Source organism: Eupeodes corollae, chromosome 2 (genome assembly GCF_945859685.1).
Source record: "Eupeodes corollae chromosome 2, idEupCoro1.1, whole genome shotgun sequence".
Lineage (NCBI taxonomy): Eukaryota > Metazoa > Arthropoda > Insecta > Diptera > Syrphidae > Eupeodes > Eupeodes corollae.
In genome coordinates, this window is record NC_079148.1 from 114384006 (window position 1) to 114400383 (window position 16378).

The following is a 16378-nucleotide window of genomic DNA, read 5'->3' on the forward strand; positions in this document are numbered from 1 at the left end:
CTTATTAGAAGTGGCAGCGATCTCAAGGCAACCTAGCCTGAGATCCAATTAGTGCGCCGTTTCGATATTCTGCCTTATTATCTGTATAACAAAATGCATTTGAAGTCGATATCTCTTCTGCTTCTTGAGCTATCAAAAAGCTATCGGAAAAAGGGGAATACTTAGAATTTTGGAGCAAAACCCCGAAAAATATTTAATCGTCAAAAGAAGTTCACAGATTCTGCTGACATTATTTGGATCTACATTTGCTTGCGAATCTTCGTTTTCCAGAATTAAATATGCAAAAAATATTAACAACCGAAACAAGCTTACGGACTTCAACCTAGATGATGTCATTAGGTTGGCATGCAGCAACAAGCGAGTTTTGAAAATGTGTTCTCAATTTCAAAATTTCAAGCTAGAAAAAAAACCTGCTATAGGCAAAACAATATAACAAAATATTGAAGTATTCAACTAAAACTATTTATAAAAAAAACTATTTTGTCATTTTGTGTGTTGTTATAAATTTTTGTTTTCAAAATTAAAGCTCGAATTTTTTTAAAGAAGAATTTTTTTTAAACTATGGCAGTAGCAGTTCATTTGGTTGAAGTGCTTACGCTTATTTCAATTCTTGGAATCTTATTAGGACTATCAGCAGTTATCGCATGTACGGCAAAAATATTCTTTTTATCCCTTTATATGCTCAGAGTAAGTACAGAAAGTCATAAAATTGAATGTCGTTATTTTTTTCTTTTCAAATTAATTTAAGATGGCCGTAAATTGGGTTGGATTTGTATTGCATAGCTCTGAAAAAACGATATTTTTTACAATTTTGAGTATATGTAATATTTCACCTGACTATTTACCAATTGAAAAAGAAGAAACTCAAGTTTTAAAAACATGCATGTGTAATTCCTGATAAACTTCCGAAATTATTCGTTTATGTGCTTAGACTAGAAAACAATCTTTGTAAATGGTTTGGAAAACTTGCAATGTTAAGAATTTTCAAGCCATATATAAAGCATTGTATTCTCAAGCAATGAAGACATGTAAATTTAAGATAGTAAATTGATTTTGTAAAATATTTATGTATGTATGTATGTATGTGAATCACAACTTGATTTTAACCAAATCAAATTTTTAACAGCTTGTCAAAAATATTGACATATTTCTAATTGTGTTAAAGGATTGATTTGGTTGGAGTTCAGTTTTTTAGTTCAATAAATAAAATTTAAAATGTAACTATAATTTTACAAAACTACACAAAAATTAGAAAGAGACTTAAATTGGTTAAGAAGTTCATCATAAAAAGAGAAGTTGATTGAAGTACGCAGTAAACGCAATTCTTTCGTGTACCAAGGGTGGCTAAAGTTTGTATTTTTTGATTTCTTTAAAGGTACATTTTTTTCTAAACAATTATTAAGGATCTTATAAAAATATGAAACTGCTTCGCCAACATTAGAAAATGCTAAAGTATCAGCAATTCCAGAAATGGTTACATCTTCAGACACCAACTGGAAATTAGCTCTTCTGAAGTCAAAATTATATAAGCAATCAAAGGAATTACTGTGTTCAGTAAGGTGATTACTTAAGTCAAGAAAAATATCCAAGGGGGGATGATATTTATCAATATTAGTAACATTACATTACATTACATTTCACACTACACTGCACATAAATGTGCAGGGTAGAGAACACAGCACCTTGAGCAACTAAGGCTATGTAAGGTGATAACAACACAAGACATTAATACAAGACAGAAGGACAGAAGAGAAAGAACAACAGAAAGAAAGAACACATGACAACAGCACGCGGTAGGTTTCGAGACGGTCCCCCATCTTTCTACTAACCACGCTCACTGATGCTTGATTTCGGTGATCGATGGGAACCGAAGCTTTATCAGTGACTAGGCCGTTGCCCAATATTAGTAATTCCTGATCTTGATTCTAGAACAAGAGTGCTAATAGCGTCAGAGGAAAAGACTAAATCGAGAATTCGATTTTTTGAGTTTTTAATACAGCTTGTTTGCAGTAGGAAGGACTTTATCTAGAGGAGATAGTTCCAATCGTGGATGGTCAGTGTGTGGTAAATTAAAATCACCTAGAAGTAAAATATTGGTGTCAGAGCTGGCAAATTTATATGATTTAAGATGATTCTAAACTTTTTGGAGGAATATAGACGTTTGAAATTAAAATATATTCTTAGTCTGCACAATTATCTTTACACGTACCAGTTCAATTGATAATTCAAATGGAAAAGATGCAGAAAAAGAGAAACCGAACACCTCTACCTAAATCCTTTGCATTACCAACATGACGTTGGTTTCTGTAAACTTCGAACTCTCGACTGAAAAGTTCTGTGTCGGAATAGCTTGAATTAACCAAAGTTTCTGTCAAAACAAACGAGAGAGTATTATCCAGTCGACAGCGGATGAATTCTCGAGATGGAATCAACGGGGACGTCTACAGTTCCAGTAAGGTTGAACTGCTTTGTGAACACCTTATAGGGATTCTTCGACATATTCGGAGCCCAGTCCTATAAGGAGCGGTTTATGCGGCTCTCTGAACTTGGACTTACACTAAGGATCTGGCCCTGCAGATTGGGGTTGTGCCGTCGGGGTGACTTCCTGGCCACGTAAAAAATACATTAGTTGCGAAGCACCAACAAGCCTCGGATACTGACGGATTTACTGTTGACAACCCCAGCAAACGAATTAAGGACAACGAACCTCGGTTCTGTACTTGGAAGGTCAGGTCACTTAATAGACTACGTTTAGCCAAACAATTAGCGGAAGCCCTAAACTGCTGCAAGGCAGATATAACCGCCATCCAAGAAGTGCGATGGGATGGAACGGGCAAACGCAAACTAAAAGACTGCGATATATACTACGGCGACTGCTACCGACAGCAAAGACAGCGTCTTTGGGTGTGGATTTGTTGTTGGAACTAGACTCAGGCAAAAAGTCTTGAGTTTCAAAAGTATGAGCGAGCGCATGACGACAATCCGCATCAAGGCTAAATTCGCCAACATAACCCTAATATGCGCACATGCCCCAACAGAGGAGAAATATGAAGACACCAAAGACATATTCTTCGAGCTCTTGGACAAGACATTTGAGCAGTGCCTTGGTAATGACATTAAAACTGTTTTAGGAGATTTTAATGCCAAGCTAGGAAGAGAAGACATCTTTGGTGGCGTAATCGTGAGATACAGCCTGCACGACACCACCTCCGACAACGGATTCAGTCTGATTGATTTCGCTGCGGGGCGAGACGTTCTGGTAGCTAGTGCGCAGTTCACACATCTCAATATCCACAAGGGGACATGGGAATCTCCTGATCAATCCACTGTCAACCAGATTGACCACATTGCGATCGACGCACGACACTTCTCCAGTATATAGGATATCCGAACATTCCGAGTGGCCAATATTGACTCGGACCACTACCTAGTTGTAGCCAAGGTACGGAAGATTCTACGTTAGACGGCTACAATCGCAAGAGACTGCCATGTCCTTTTCCGATCGAATCTCTAATAACCTCTTAGGAAGCCCTATCCTCCCTGCATTAAGTATAGAAAACCAGTGGCAACATTGCCTTGCAGCCATTAGAGATGCCGCCTCTGAAGTGCTAGGTTTCACACGGCCACCACAGCGAAACCCTTGGTTTGACGACGAATGCCGGCAAGCGCACGCAGTGAAACAAGAGGCATACAAAACGGCGCTGCACAAAAGAACTAGAGCTGCTCGCGAGCTCTACGAGCAGAAGAGGAGAGAGGAATACCGGCTTCTTAGATGGAAAAAAGAGAGCATGAGAAGCGCGCAATCCAGGAGATAGAGGTATGTCACAACAGGAATGAGGTTCATTAATGTTCAAAGGTACAAGTCACGAACCGAAGCCTGTAAAGACGATCAGGGAAACTTCGTAGTGGAACCGCAGTCTATGTTGAAAATATGGAAAGACCATTTCTCCAAATTATATAACGACGATGACGAACCGAATTCGACTGTAAGGGAGACACAACCACTCAACCTAGGCGTGAACGTCTGAACTGTTCGTCAACAACCTGATAGGTTCTTATCAGTATGGCTTCACACCAGCAAAGTCCACTATCAACCCAATATTTAATCTACGGTAGATCTTGGAAAAAACCCAGGAGCTTCAAATCGATACCCACCATCTCTTTATCGATTTTAAGACCGTGTACGACAGCATCCATTGGGAAGAGAGCTCTACATAGCAATGTCTAGTTTTGGGCCTGACTGTGAAACTTATCCATTTGTGCAGAATGCACGCTGCTCTATCAAGGTCGGAAAAGATCTCACCGATGCATTTGATGTCAAAGAAGGTTTTAGACAAGGCGATGCACTGTCATGCGACTTATTCAACATCGTTCTGGAAAGAATTGTGCAAAACTCAACCGTTAAGACTAGAGCTACAATCTTCGAAAGGTCCATCCAACTACTCGGATACGCAGATGATATTGACATAATAGGAAGATCAAAGCGCGTGATGTCAGTGGAGCGTTTTTGAGCATTGCGGCGGAAGCGAAGAAGATGGGTTTAGTGGTCAATGAGGGTAAGACCAAGTATATGCTGCCATCAAAAAAAGGACATTGAACAACGACGCCTTGGACAAAACGTCACCATTGACAGCTATAACCTTGAGGTAGTTAAGGACTTTGTCTATCTAGGCACCGCTATTACCACGGACAACTACACAAGCGCTGAAATCAAAGGAAGAATAACTCTTGCAAATCGCTGCTTCTTTGGACTTAGAAGGCAATGGAGAAGTAAAGTCCTCTCTCGAGCATCTAAAATCACCCTCTATAAGACACTCATCATCCCGGTTCTGATTTATGGCGCTGAGGCCTGGACCCTGTCAAAAAAAGATGAGAGTGTCCTAGGATGCTTCGAGAGAAAAAGTCTTCGGGTGATTTTTGGTCCCGTACGCATAGATGGAGAATGGAGGAGAAGATATAACGACGCTGTACAGCGACACTGACCTAGTTAGCAGAATTAAAGTCCAACGGCTTAGATGGCTAGGTCATGTAGAGCGGATGGACATCAACGCTCCAGCCCGGAAGGTCTTAGAATCCAATCCCGAGGGACGGCGCAGTAGAGGAAAACCGCTACTCAGGTGGCGCACTCAGGAGGGTGAAGACCTCAACCAACTTGGCGTGCGAAACTGGAGACAGCTAGCTAGGGACAGAGCTGGCTGGAGACGCATGTTGGTTGAGGCCCAGGTCCGCCCCGGACTGTAGCGCCACCTTAAGTAAGTAAGTTCTGTCATAACGAATACGTCCGTCGTGTGGAACTGATTGGGAGTTAAGAAAAATGTCAGCAGTCCCCCTACGTTTTGGTAGAAAGCGCAAGCCTGTTAAGTTTTTTTTTACTTGGTTTTCAAAGAAACACCTTGTTTTTGACTTTGTGTTAATTCTTTGAGTCGCTATTGGAAGCCTTTCCTTAAAATGAAGGGTTATTAGAATAAGTTACCTGAGAAATCTTCAAGTATTATGCCACAAAATCAACACTTTTGTAGGTATCAAAAACAAGAAGTCTAACATCATCCAACCACCATTTTGATTAGAAGTAATATGTCGCCATCTTTTAAAAAAAAAAAATAAACATATTCAGGACGGAGGAATTTTACTGTCAGTACCTCCGTAATCGCCCCATATGCAACAATTCTGTTTGTTTGCTTATGCATATCCGGTGAGTAATGTGAATGCGTTGTTCGATTTCTAAGCGATCCATTGTGGTAAATGACAAAAGTTCAATTGCTAGTGTTCGACCGTATACTTTGAAATTTATCCGTAATTTACCCACTTCCAAATTAGGGTTGTATCTACGAAGTATTAAAAGGTTTAAACAAAATTTAGCTTTGCCAGAATTTTTCGAAGTCCAAGGACTATCGGAAAATTTAAGAAAACACAGCTTGAAAATTTTGACTAAAAAAATTTAAATACTACTAACTTCAAATGACCTAATGTAATATATTTACTTGACTCAAGCGTCATTGTTCTTTGTCACGCTTTATATGCAGATATCACTTGTGATGCCATCCCAAAATAAACTACTACTTTAACCCGACCCACCAACCCAAAAACATTCCAAAATCAACAAGTTCTAAATAATAATAACACATGACAAAGTATAAACAATTCCAACAGCGCAACTCAAAGAATTTGCTTATAAACCTGTTGGCTGCAGCCCCATCAGCACGTGGTTTATCACGTGTTGCAACTTCCTCTACACGTGCTCGAAAATTTGTAAACAATTTTAAAGCGCATGTCATAAAATACTTTTCGAGCACACGCAGTTTGATCCTTGAAAGTGATGACCCCATATAACTTGACAGCTCACCCAATATCTCCCTCTAACTAACGCTCCTAAAGGACTTTTGTGAAAAAATTCATTTTGACTTTTCCAAAATACGCCATATTGTGAAAAGTGTACAGACGTACAATTTTGTTAATAGCTTTTATCTGTGGAAAAAGTGTTTTTTAAAATAGTTTTAACACTTTTCAATAGTATTTAATAAATAGCAAAGCACATTGGAAGTCTCAATACGACTCAAAATGTGCTTAGAATAGCTCAAAAACATCATCAGTTACATTCCAGTGAGAACGCAATGCACACATTTTTCATCGTAAAATATTAGAATTTTAGTGCATAAATATTCATTAAATCATAAATTAAACTACAATGGAACGATGGAAAAACCATATCCTTGCAATTTTATTGTCCTTTGTGGGTCTATTTCCGAGTGGAGCTGATTTTTCACCTGGTGGAAATATCCGATACAACATGTAAGTTTCTAAGAACGATTTCAGAGATTTCTTTTTTCTTCTGGAATTTTAACTGATATCTTCTTCCAGAGTGCACTCATGGGCCGATAAAATTGGAGTAGAACTCTTCCATTTGGGTGATTTTATAACCAGGAGAAAGGAAGTCCAAGAAGTAAGTACAACTTCCATCAGAAGATTGGATTTTCTTTAAGATTTTAAGGGAATCCCGATGTACCATGTAAGATTTTTATTGATTTTTCCCTAAACAAAAAAAATAAAATGTGCCTCCCATACCTACTGTACCGACAAAATGACTATATGTAGGTTATCGGCAAATTAGGTCGTTGAAGTTTTGTTTTGTTACATGTTTTCTTGTCTTACACTTACATTATTTCGGTTATGGCTTTTAATAATTCAAAACTGACAGATGTCCTCATTATGACAGCGAGTGTGTGTCTTGTCTTGTTTGGTAAGTTTGTTTGTGCTTTTAAAAAATTAACATGCGAGCACTTAAAAGTTTCGAAATTTGATTGAATTTTTTTTAATAAAATGGGAAGCTAGTGGGATGTTAATGGTTTTAAGAAAATTAGTTTTGATTTAGTTCATAGACATGAGTATAGGCAAAATGGTGTGATATTTGTCATTATTTCTTAACTTTTTATAAGGGATGGAGAAATAGAAATTCACAGACTCTCGAAACTCGAAACCAAGAACCTTGTTATGTCCCAAATATGAAAAACTTTCAAACAAGGTTCTTATTTTGCTCAACCCTTCAATTTCATAACTTTTTATGGGGCTATTCATCTTACGGCTTCGAATGCTTAGCTATAAATATTGCATTTAAGGCAATATGATTAAAATAGCCACCTCGTTGAGATTAACAAGTTGTGATTCTTTTGAGATAAATAATTTGTAAACCTTTTTTCGCACATTTCGGGAATTGCTAGGCAGTTCACCGCCAATTCTACGCTGCCAGTTAGCGTTACGACTCCGCCTGTACTTGAGCGAGTAAGTGATTCTATGGGAAGAATTTTTTTTGGCACTCGTACTGTCGCAAGAGTCCTTAGAGATGTAAGCACTCATAAATCAGCTGGTCTGGATGGTATCGCCGCTATTGTTCTGAATTAAGCTTTTTCATCTGTCTTACTCCTCAGGTCTCGCATTTGTCCAGCCTATTACCAAAAAAGGCGAATCTTCCCCACACTCTAATTACCGTCCGATTGCACTTACGCCCCTTCTTTCCAAGGTCATGGAAACGCTGATTGATTATCAGCTCAAGAAATATCTCGAAGATCGAAAGCTTCTTAATGACCGTCAGTACGGCTTTTAAAGCAATAGAATCACTGGTGATCTCATGGTTCATCTTACCGAACAGTGGAGCAAATCTCTGTATCGTTTTGAAGAAAGTAAGATTAATACATTTGATATTTCAAAAGCATTTGATCAGGTTCTTTTATAGAAAATGCGTGCTTTCGGTTTTCACGGATCCCTTTTGATACAAGTAGTATTGGACGGATTCAAGTCTAAAGTCTATAAAATAAATGCTGGTGTGCCCCAGGGCTCTGTTTTATCTCCAACACTCTTTCTCATTTTTTATTAATTATCTTCTGTCTGCAACTTCAATTCCAATACATTGTTTCGCTGACGATAGTACTCTTAAGCTTTTCATATTCGTTTTCAGAATTACATCCCTCTTCTTCGGATGTGGAACTGCAACGACAAATTATGGTAAGCCCATTAAATTCCGACTTAAACAGCATTGCACAATGGGGACCAAAAAACCGAGTGGAATTTAATGCTTTGAAAACACAATGCTGTCTTGTATCGTTAAAGCGAAATACGCCCCCCTTGCCATTATCGATGAATGGCACTTGCATTAACGAGACTGAACATTTCGATATTATTGGTACGCGTGTCACCAACCACCTCTTGGGAACGATCACAAACGCTATGTCGCCAAAAATGCCGAAAGGTGTTTGGGTTTCCTTAGGCCATACAAAAATGTTTCTGATTTGGCTATTATCTACAAGATTATACGTCCAAAGCTTGAGTATAACTCCCATATCTGAGCTTGTGGTCCTGCAACTTACTTAAGCTTCTTGGACAGTACTTAACGTAGAGCATTTAGATTGATTGTTGATATTGCCATCATAAGATTATTTAAGTCGCTCGAACATCGTCCTAAGGTTTCTTGTCTCACTCTCTTTTACCGTTATTTTAACGGTTTATGCTGTAGTGAAATAGCCAGTTGCATTCCTCCCCTTAAACAGTTCAACCGTAATACTCGCGCTTCTAGGAATGCTCATCAGTATACCCTCGAGTCCCACTTCGGCCGTACTGTCAAAAACAGGGATTCGTTCCTTAGCCGTACTACGCGAATGTGGAATGCCTTACCACACTCTGTCTTTTCTAGTCATTGCAATATTCAGGAATTCAAAACCAATGTGCATTGACATCTCTTTTTAAACCCTCTTTCCTCTTCGGCCATATCTCAAGTAATGTTGGCACTAACTGTGTCTTGTGTTAAGAGAACAGTTTGTTATCATAAAAAGGCTTTTTACATGTTACATTGGGCATGTTCAGGTGACATATGTAAGGGACTTGTAAGTAAGGCAAGTGTCGAAAATTTGCCTTCGAATTAATTCAACGGTATTGGAAAGTTAGTCCAGAAAAATCTCCCTAACTAATAATTCAAGTCTACTTATGTCAAAATGAAAGTTGAACATGTTTTTTCATTCAACTGAGAGCTCAACTTTATTACTCTAAGATTTATTCATTTTCTGCACAATTCCATTTCCATTTTCCATCAGAAAAGAAATATGTAAGTAATATTTATTTACAATACAAATTATAAATACTGATGGACTTGTAGCTTGCCTGAGGAGTGTTTTGTAGACAACAATGTTTTTGATAGTTTTTGTACGATGAACTGAAGGAAGAGATATGTGAGGTAAATTTCCAAGTTTGGAATTTATGACACTTGAAAAACTAACTGGTTGCCTTAATGTGCGCTGAAAGAATGTCTGAACCTACCCATTGGCTGCGTTCAATCTCGTGTTGGATAGCGTAGCTTGGATAGGTGCATTTTTAGATAATTTGTTTAACGAGTTGGGTAGCTGTATTCAGATAGCTGTCAAAAAATAAATGTAACTTTCAGCTGTTCACAAATAGCAGAGAAACACTTAAGCTTCGAAGACAAATACGAAAGGCTGAAATCAATTTTCAAGTTTCAACCATGTGTTGAATCAGATGTTCAGTCAGATACGTACATACTCCATACATTTTTGGATACCTTTGGATTCTTTTATTGGCATCTCAGCTGTTATTTTACAGGTAAAACACTAACAAAAAGGTATCCGGATACCCTATCTGTCTAAGATTGAACGCAGGCATTAAGTTGATAAAGTACTGGAGAGTTCTAGGTAACGGTACTTCGGTTGCCCTAGGCTCAATGAAGGGCAAATCCCTATTTGCACTTTCCTCGCAGTAGAAAGCGTGTAACGCTAACGCACAAGGGGACCGAACAACTGCCGGAATAAGCAACCAACACAGCTTTGCTGGACAGGGCACTGGCATGTCCCTGGGTTGAAGAAAATCTCCCTAAAGGCGGAGGAACCGCAGTTTGCGGTCAACGGCATGGAAGTCTGGTGGCGGATGAGCTTTTTAAGAAGGCTAACGGTAGCAGCAAGTAGCGTCTGTATTAAAGAATGGGCGGCTACAAAAAGCGTCTGTTTTCCCAGAGTGGGCAGCCTCAATCGGTTATGTATTCGACCATACAAAGGGCGGACGTGACTGTCGAAATTGAGCTTATGTATGTTATTAATTTTATCTCGAAAAACACCATGGTGGAAAGGTATATGCTGTTAAATGAAATATGACAACAACTGGAAACGAGTCCCCAAGAGGTAACCTTTTTATGGAGAATCCTTCTACAGCTTCGGCTGCAGTAAACCGCACATCGGATTTGGGGGTGCGGCTTCTTTCATGCAACAGCGTCAATCAAGACGCCAAAATAATAAATAAATCGTCTACAATGAGTAGAAGTCTTTCAAGAAATGCAATGGATACTTTTGGCTATGGTATACGTACAAAAATCGGAGCTTGGAACGTTCGATCCTTGTATGGCGAAGGAAGATACGAACAACTAGAGCGCGAAATGCTTCGTCTTAAGATAAGTATCCTGGGCATTAGTGAAACAAAGTGGAGAGGAAGAGCAGAATACAGATCTGACACTGGACAGACGAGAATGCTGTATTCCGGAGAGGATAAAAGAGAGGGTGGCCAAAGGCTGCATGGTGTTGGAATTATGTTGAACGAAGCAGCTAAGCGCAGTCTTATTTCCTGGGTGCAAGATTCCGCCCAAAAATTCGCAACATCACAATCGTTCAGTGTTATGCCCCCACAAATGAAGCGACCGAAGAAGACAAAACCGCGTTCTACACTCATCTTAACTCGGTTTACAGCAGTGTTCCGAGAGCCGATATCATAATCGTCATGGGAGACCTGAACGCTCAAGTCGGTGCAGACAATTACGGTCTAGAACGAGTTATGGGAAAAAATGGCTGAGTGCTGAAGTGCCCCAACTTAACGAGATGCGCAGATCCTGCAGGGGTATTGACATCGAACCCCCTTCAGTAGCGGAAATTGAAACAGCGATTAATCTATTCAAAAACAACAAAGCAGCCGGACTTGACGGAGTACCAGCGGAATTCCTGAAAGCTGATCCCGCCACATCAGCTAGTATCTTGCATCCGCTTATACAAACTTATTTGGAAAACGAAACCTATCCCAGGGAATGGAAGAATAGAGTGATTCTTAAGGTTCCAAAAAAAGGTGATCTCAAGAACTGCAACAATTGGCGTGGTGGTACCGTTTTGGCCGTTTTCCCAAAGCTAATGGCAACTTTAATCCTCGGACGGATAAAGGCTAGAAATGAGACTACACTCAAGAGGAATCAGGCTGGCTTCCGCATTGTTCTTGAGCAGTCTGCTTAACCTGATGTTTGTAGATTTTGAGAAGGTTTTTGACCGAGTTAACCGAGGATGTATAAGGAGATGTAAAGGAATTCCGCCAAAAATGTTCGCCACTATAAAGGAGTCCTACAACAATGCAAGGTGTTTCGTGTTGCATAATGGGCAGCTATCAGAGTCTTTCGAAGTGCGTCAGGGTGTGAGACAAGGGGATGTTTTATCGCCAATTCTTTTTCTGCTGGCGATAGATGTTTTCTGACGGCCAGCGTCGGTACAACTGAGAGGCAAGGTATTCAATGGAGAACGTTTGAAAGGCTTAGCCATTTAGACTATGCCGACGACATATGTCTCATGGCAAATAACATCAGTGGGCTGAACGAGATGTGTCAAACTTTACGTGTGAAAGGAGAATCGTGCGGTCTTAAAATAAATAGCAAAAAGACAATAATAATGCTAACAGGCCCCACAACACAACATCGTATTATTCTGCATGACACGCCTGTTGAAGTGGTTAAACAACAAAGTACGGATCTGGACGTAAAAAGCTAAATAAATAATGCTCGCGTTGCCTTTGGTTCTCTGTCCCAAATTTGGGAATCCAGTCAAGTCTCCTTACGCACTAAACTGAGATTCTTCGAATCCAATGTGAAATCCGTGCAATTATATGCTTGTGAAACATGAAAAGTCTCGGCCACCATCTCGAGAAAATCGCAGGCTTTTGTGAACCACTGTCTGCGTCACATCCTCAAAATTCGCTGGCCAAAAACAATATTTATCAGGAATTGTGGCGTAAGACAGGTCAGAGACGCTTGGACATCGACATCAGAAAGGGCAAATGGCAATGGATTGGTCACACACTGAGGAAACCAAACGATGATATTGCGAAGCAGTCCTTTGAATGGAATCCTCATTGCTCACGGCGGGTTGGAAGACGAAGACCAACATGGAAATCTACAGTGCTATCGGAAGCTAACTCCAAGGGAAGATGTGGTAACAGTTAAGGTATCTAGCTGTAGATCGAGAAGGATGGAGACGTTTTGTTGACGCCCTATGCCCCGTCAGGGTTAGAGTACCTGATGATGATGATTAAGTTGATATCATGATACTTCAAATGATAACTGTGTTGGACAGGTGTCAAATTCCATCGCTAAATTTCTTCTAAATTCGACTAAATTTGATAATTTTAATTCTATTGCAATGTTTCATAGAAATATTGTTTAACTGTATGTAATAATTCTAAATAAACAAATCGGCAAACAGTTTTAAAAGATTAAAAAATTTTTACTTAGCTGAAATCTGAAATTACTAATTTTAAACTATATTTTAATATCTCTCAACATTTTACTCATGTTAACATTGAGAGATTTTAGAAATTTACTAAATCCAATTTAAGTCTAATTTCTTAATTTCTGACATTTCAAATTAATAGGTCCATTTGGGTTTGTTTGCTCTCTTTTCCTGTCACCGTAAAGACTATTCACCTAATAAGAAGGATATTGGGATATTATTATTAAGTTTTTTGAAAATTTGCTGACTACTAAAACTCCTTAAATTCTGTGATTTTAAAATTAATATTTAAAAATCATTTTCAGAGCTTTAAACAGGCCACAATTTTACCAAGAAGTGGACCAAAAATTGTCGAAAATATGGCAAATGAGATTAAAATGATGATGGATCTTAAAATAAGTGCAGTTCGAGTAAGTATGACACTATTATTTGGTTCTTCAAGGTTTTTATGTGCTTCATACCTTTCTAAAGCGAATAATGGACACTGCCGAAAATACAGCATTATCACATCAAAATGACGTCGAAGATAAAACATTTTCATATTATAATGCCAAGGAAATGCTTGAACCCGGTGAAAAAGCACCAACAGAACCACCACCGGAATTAGAAGATGTTATTATGGAAAAAACTAAAGTCCCTCCCAAGGAAATTATATTACAACCCAAAGCTGAATTCTTCAATACACCAGTTAATATAAGCTTAAGTTCTGTTCATGTTCCAACAAATGTCTATGACCGAGGTTTGTTAAACGTCATTAATTTTTAGAGGCTTCATTTCAAAATCGATATTAAATTTTTCTTTTGAATTCAGCAAGCGAAGTTATCCAAGCAATAAAATGGTCGGAAAATTTAGATCAGATTTTCCGAGATAATTATAAAAACGATCCAACTCTGTCGTGGCAATTCTATGGGAGTGCTTCTGGCTTTATGAGACAATTTCCCGCGTCAAAATGGAAACAGGATCCTGTGGATCTTTATGATTGCCGTTTGCGTTCGTGGTTCATTGAAGCGGCAACAAGTCCCAAGGATATTGTCATCTTAATGGATTCATCGGGTTCTATGAAGGGTCAGCGATTGGATATTGCTAAACATGTTGTTCGAACCATCCTCGATACTTTGGGCCCAAATGACTTTGTGAATATATTTACCTTTGGTGAGGATGTAAAACCTGTGGTACGATGTTTTGAGGATTATCTTGTTCAGGTATTTTTTGGAAAATGTTTCCATACTAAAAAGAACCTCACAAATGTATTTTATTTAACTAGGCAACTCTTGGAAATGTTCGTGAATTGAAGGAAGCAATTGAATTGGTTAAGACCGATTCTGTTGCTAATTACACAGCATCGTTAACAAAAGCATTTGAAGTCTTGGAAATTGCCAGATCTGATACAAAGGGGGCGCATTGTAATCAAGCGATAATGATTATTTCCGATGGAGCACCATTTACATATGAAGATATTTTTGAACAATATAATTGGCAGGATAAGCCGTATATGCCGGTTAGGGTGTTTACGTATTTAATTGGTAAAGAAGTTGCTGATGCCAAGGAAATCAAATGGATGGCTTGTGCAAATCAAGGATATTTTGTTCATTTAATTGACATGGCTGAAGTTCGTGAAATGGTTTTGAATTATATACCAGTTATGGCGAGACCCTTGGTGTTGGGGCGACATAATCATCCGGTGATTTGGACACAAGTTTATGCTGATGAAGTTGTAAGTTTAAACAGTTTACTTAAAGATTTACGGAATAAGATTCACATTTAAAAAATCATTTGTTTAAGGATCCTAAAATGACAGATTGGCTTTGGGAAGTCAAACAATGCGAACAACAAAAGGAAGATGTGGAAATTGGTCGGCGTCTTAAAACCAAAATGTTACTTAAAGAAGAATTAGACAAGCGCTATTGGAAACGAAGGAGAAAGGTAAGATTCATTTTGTTGGTAATAATATTTTCAATGAATATTTTGTGGGAGGTTTAGCAGAGCTACAAACTCAAAAATCATATATTTTCTAACTCCTCATGTTATAAAAGGTCATAACTTAAAGAATAAATGAGTAAGTCTTCTAATTCTCGCTCAACTTTTTTAATGGTTAAAAATTACAATACAGATTGAGATTAAACTTTGCAATAGCAAAAATTTGACTTAAGTGCAAAAAACTGGTAAGAAATTTCTAAGATCTTTAGAATTTATTCCTTAAATGGCGTCCAACCGCTTCTTTTTTTGTATACAATTTCAGGCAATGCTCCCTTTTTTATGTAAAATTCAGCCAATTACAAATTACTTACTTAAGGTGGCACTACAGTCCGTGGCGGATCTGGGCCTAAACCAACATGCGTCTCCAGCCAGCTCGGTCCCTAGCTAGCTGTCTCCAGTATCGCATGCCAAGTTGGTTGAGGTCTTCACCCACCTAAGTGCGCCACCTAAGTGGCGGTCTTCCTCTACTGCGCCGTCCCTCGGGATTGGATTCGAAGACCTTCCGGGCTGGAGCGTTGATGTCCATCCGCTCTACATGACCTAGCCATCTTAGCCGTTGGCCTTTAATTCTACTAACTAGGTCAGTGCCGCAGTACAGCCCGTACAGTTCGTCGTTATATCTTCGCCTCCATTCTCTATCGATGCATACGGGAACAAAAATCACACGAAGAATTTTTCCCTCGAAGCATCCTTAGACGATCTCATTTTTCTTTGACAGGGTCCAGGCCTCAGCGCCATAAATGAGAACCGGGATGATGAGTGTCTTATAGATGGTGATTTTTGATGCCGGAGAGAGGACTTTACTTTTCAATTGCCTTCAAAGTCCAAATAAGCAGCGATTTTTATTCTTCGTTTGATTTCAGCGCTGGTGTCATTGCCTGTCTTTATAGCGGTGCCTAGGTAGATAAAGTCCTTAACTACCTCGAAGTTATAGCTGTCCATGGTGACGTTTTGTCCAAAACGTCGTTGTTCAATGTCCTTTTTTTGATGGCAGCATATACTTGGTCTTACCCTCATTGACCACTAAACCCATCTTCTTCGCTTCCGCCGCAATGCTCAAAAACGCTCCACTGACATCACGCGCTTTGATCTTCCTATTATGTCAATATCATCTGCGTATCCGAGTAGTTGGATGGACCTTTCGAAGATTGTACCTCTAGTCGTAACGGTTGAGTTTTGCACAATTCTTTCCAGAACGATGTTGAAGACGTCGCATGACAGTGCATCGCTTTGTCTAAAACCTTTTTTGACATCAAATGCATCGGAAAGATCTTTTCCGACAAACGTATAAGTTTAACAGGTATACAAAACTAGACATTGCTCTGTAGAGCTCTTCCCTATAGATGCTGTCATACGCAGCTCTAAAATCGATAAAG

The 16378-nt window shown here is 38.9% G+C and overlaps 1 protein-coding gene and 1 long non-coding RNA gene across 5 annotated transcripts in view; both read left to right on the forward strand.

The window, feature by feature from the left end:
• The first annotated feature begins 220 nt into the window (after positions 1–220).
• On the forward strand, positions 221–1221 carry LOC129947999 (uncharacterized). The gene is made up of 2 exons (XR_008781814.1): positions 221–687; positions 749–1221. It is a non-coding gene; the product is annotated as an uncharacterized LOC129947999 (long non-coding RNA).
• Positions 1222–6429: 5208 nt separating this feature from the next.
• LOC129944415 (voltage-dependent calcium channel subunit alpha-2/delta-3) overlaps positions 6430–16378 on the forward strand; it is a 42783-nt gene continuing 32834 nt past the window's right edge. For all 4 annotated transcript variants that reach the window (XM_056053826.1, XM_056053827.1, XM_056053828.1 and 1 more), the window contains exons 1-7: positions 6430–6789; positions 6859–6940; positions 13331–13435; positions 13497–13764; positions 13836–14227; positions 14290–14739; positions 14808–14948. In XM_056053826.1, the coding sequence (XP_055909801.1) occupies positions 6686–6789; positions 6859–6940; positions 13331–13435; positions 13497–13764; positions 13836–14227; positions 14290–14739; positions 14808–14948 (1542 nt within the window). In that variant the 5' untranslated portion in view covers positions 6430–6685. The remainder of the gene's footprint in view (positions 6790–6858; positions 6941–13330; positions 13436–13496; positions 13765–13835; positions 14228–14289; positions 14740–14807; positions 14949–16378) is intronic.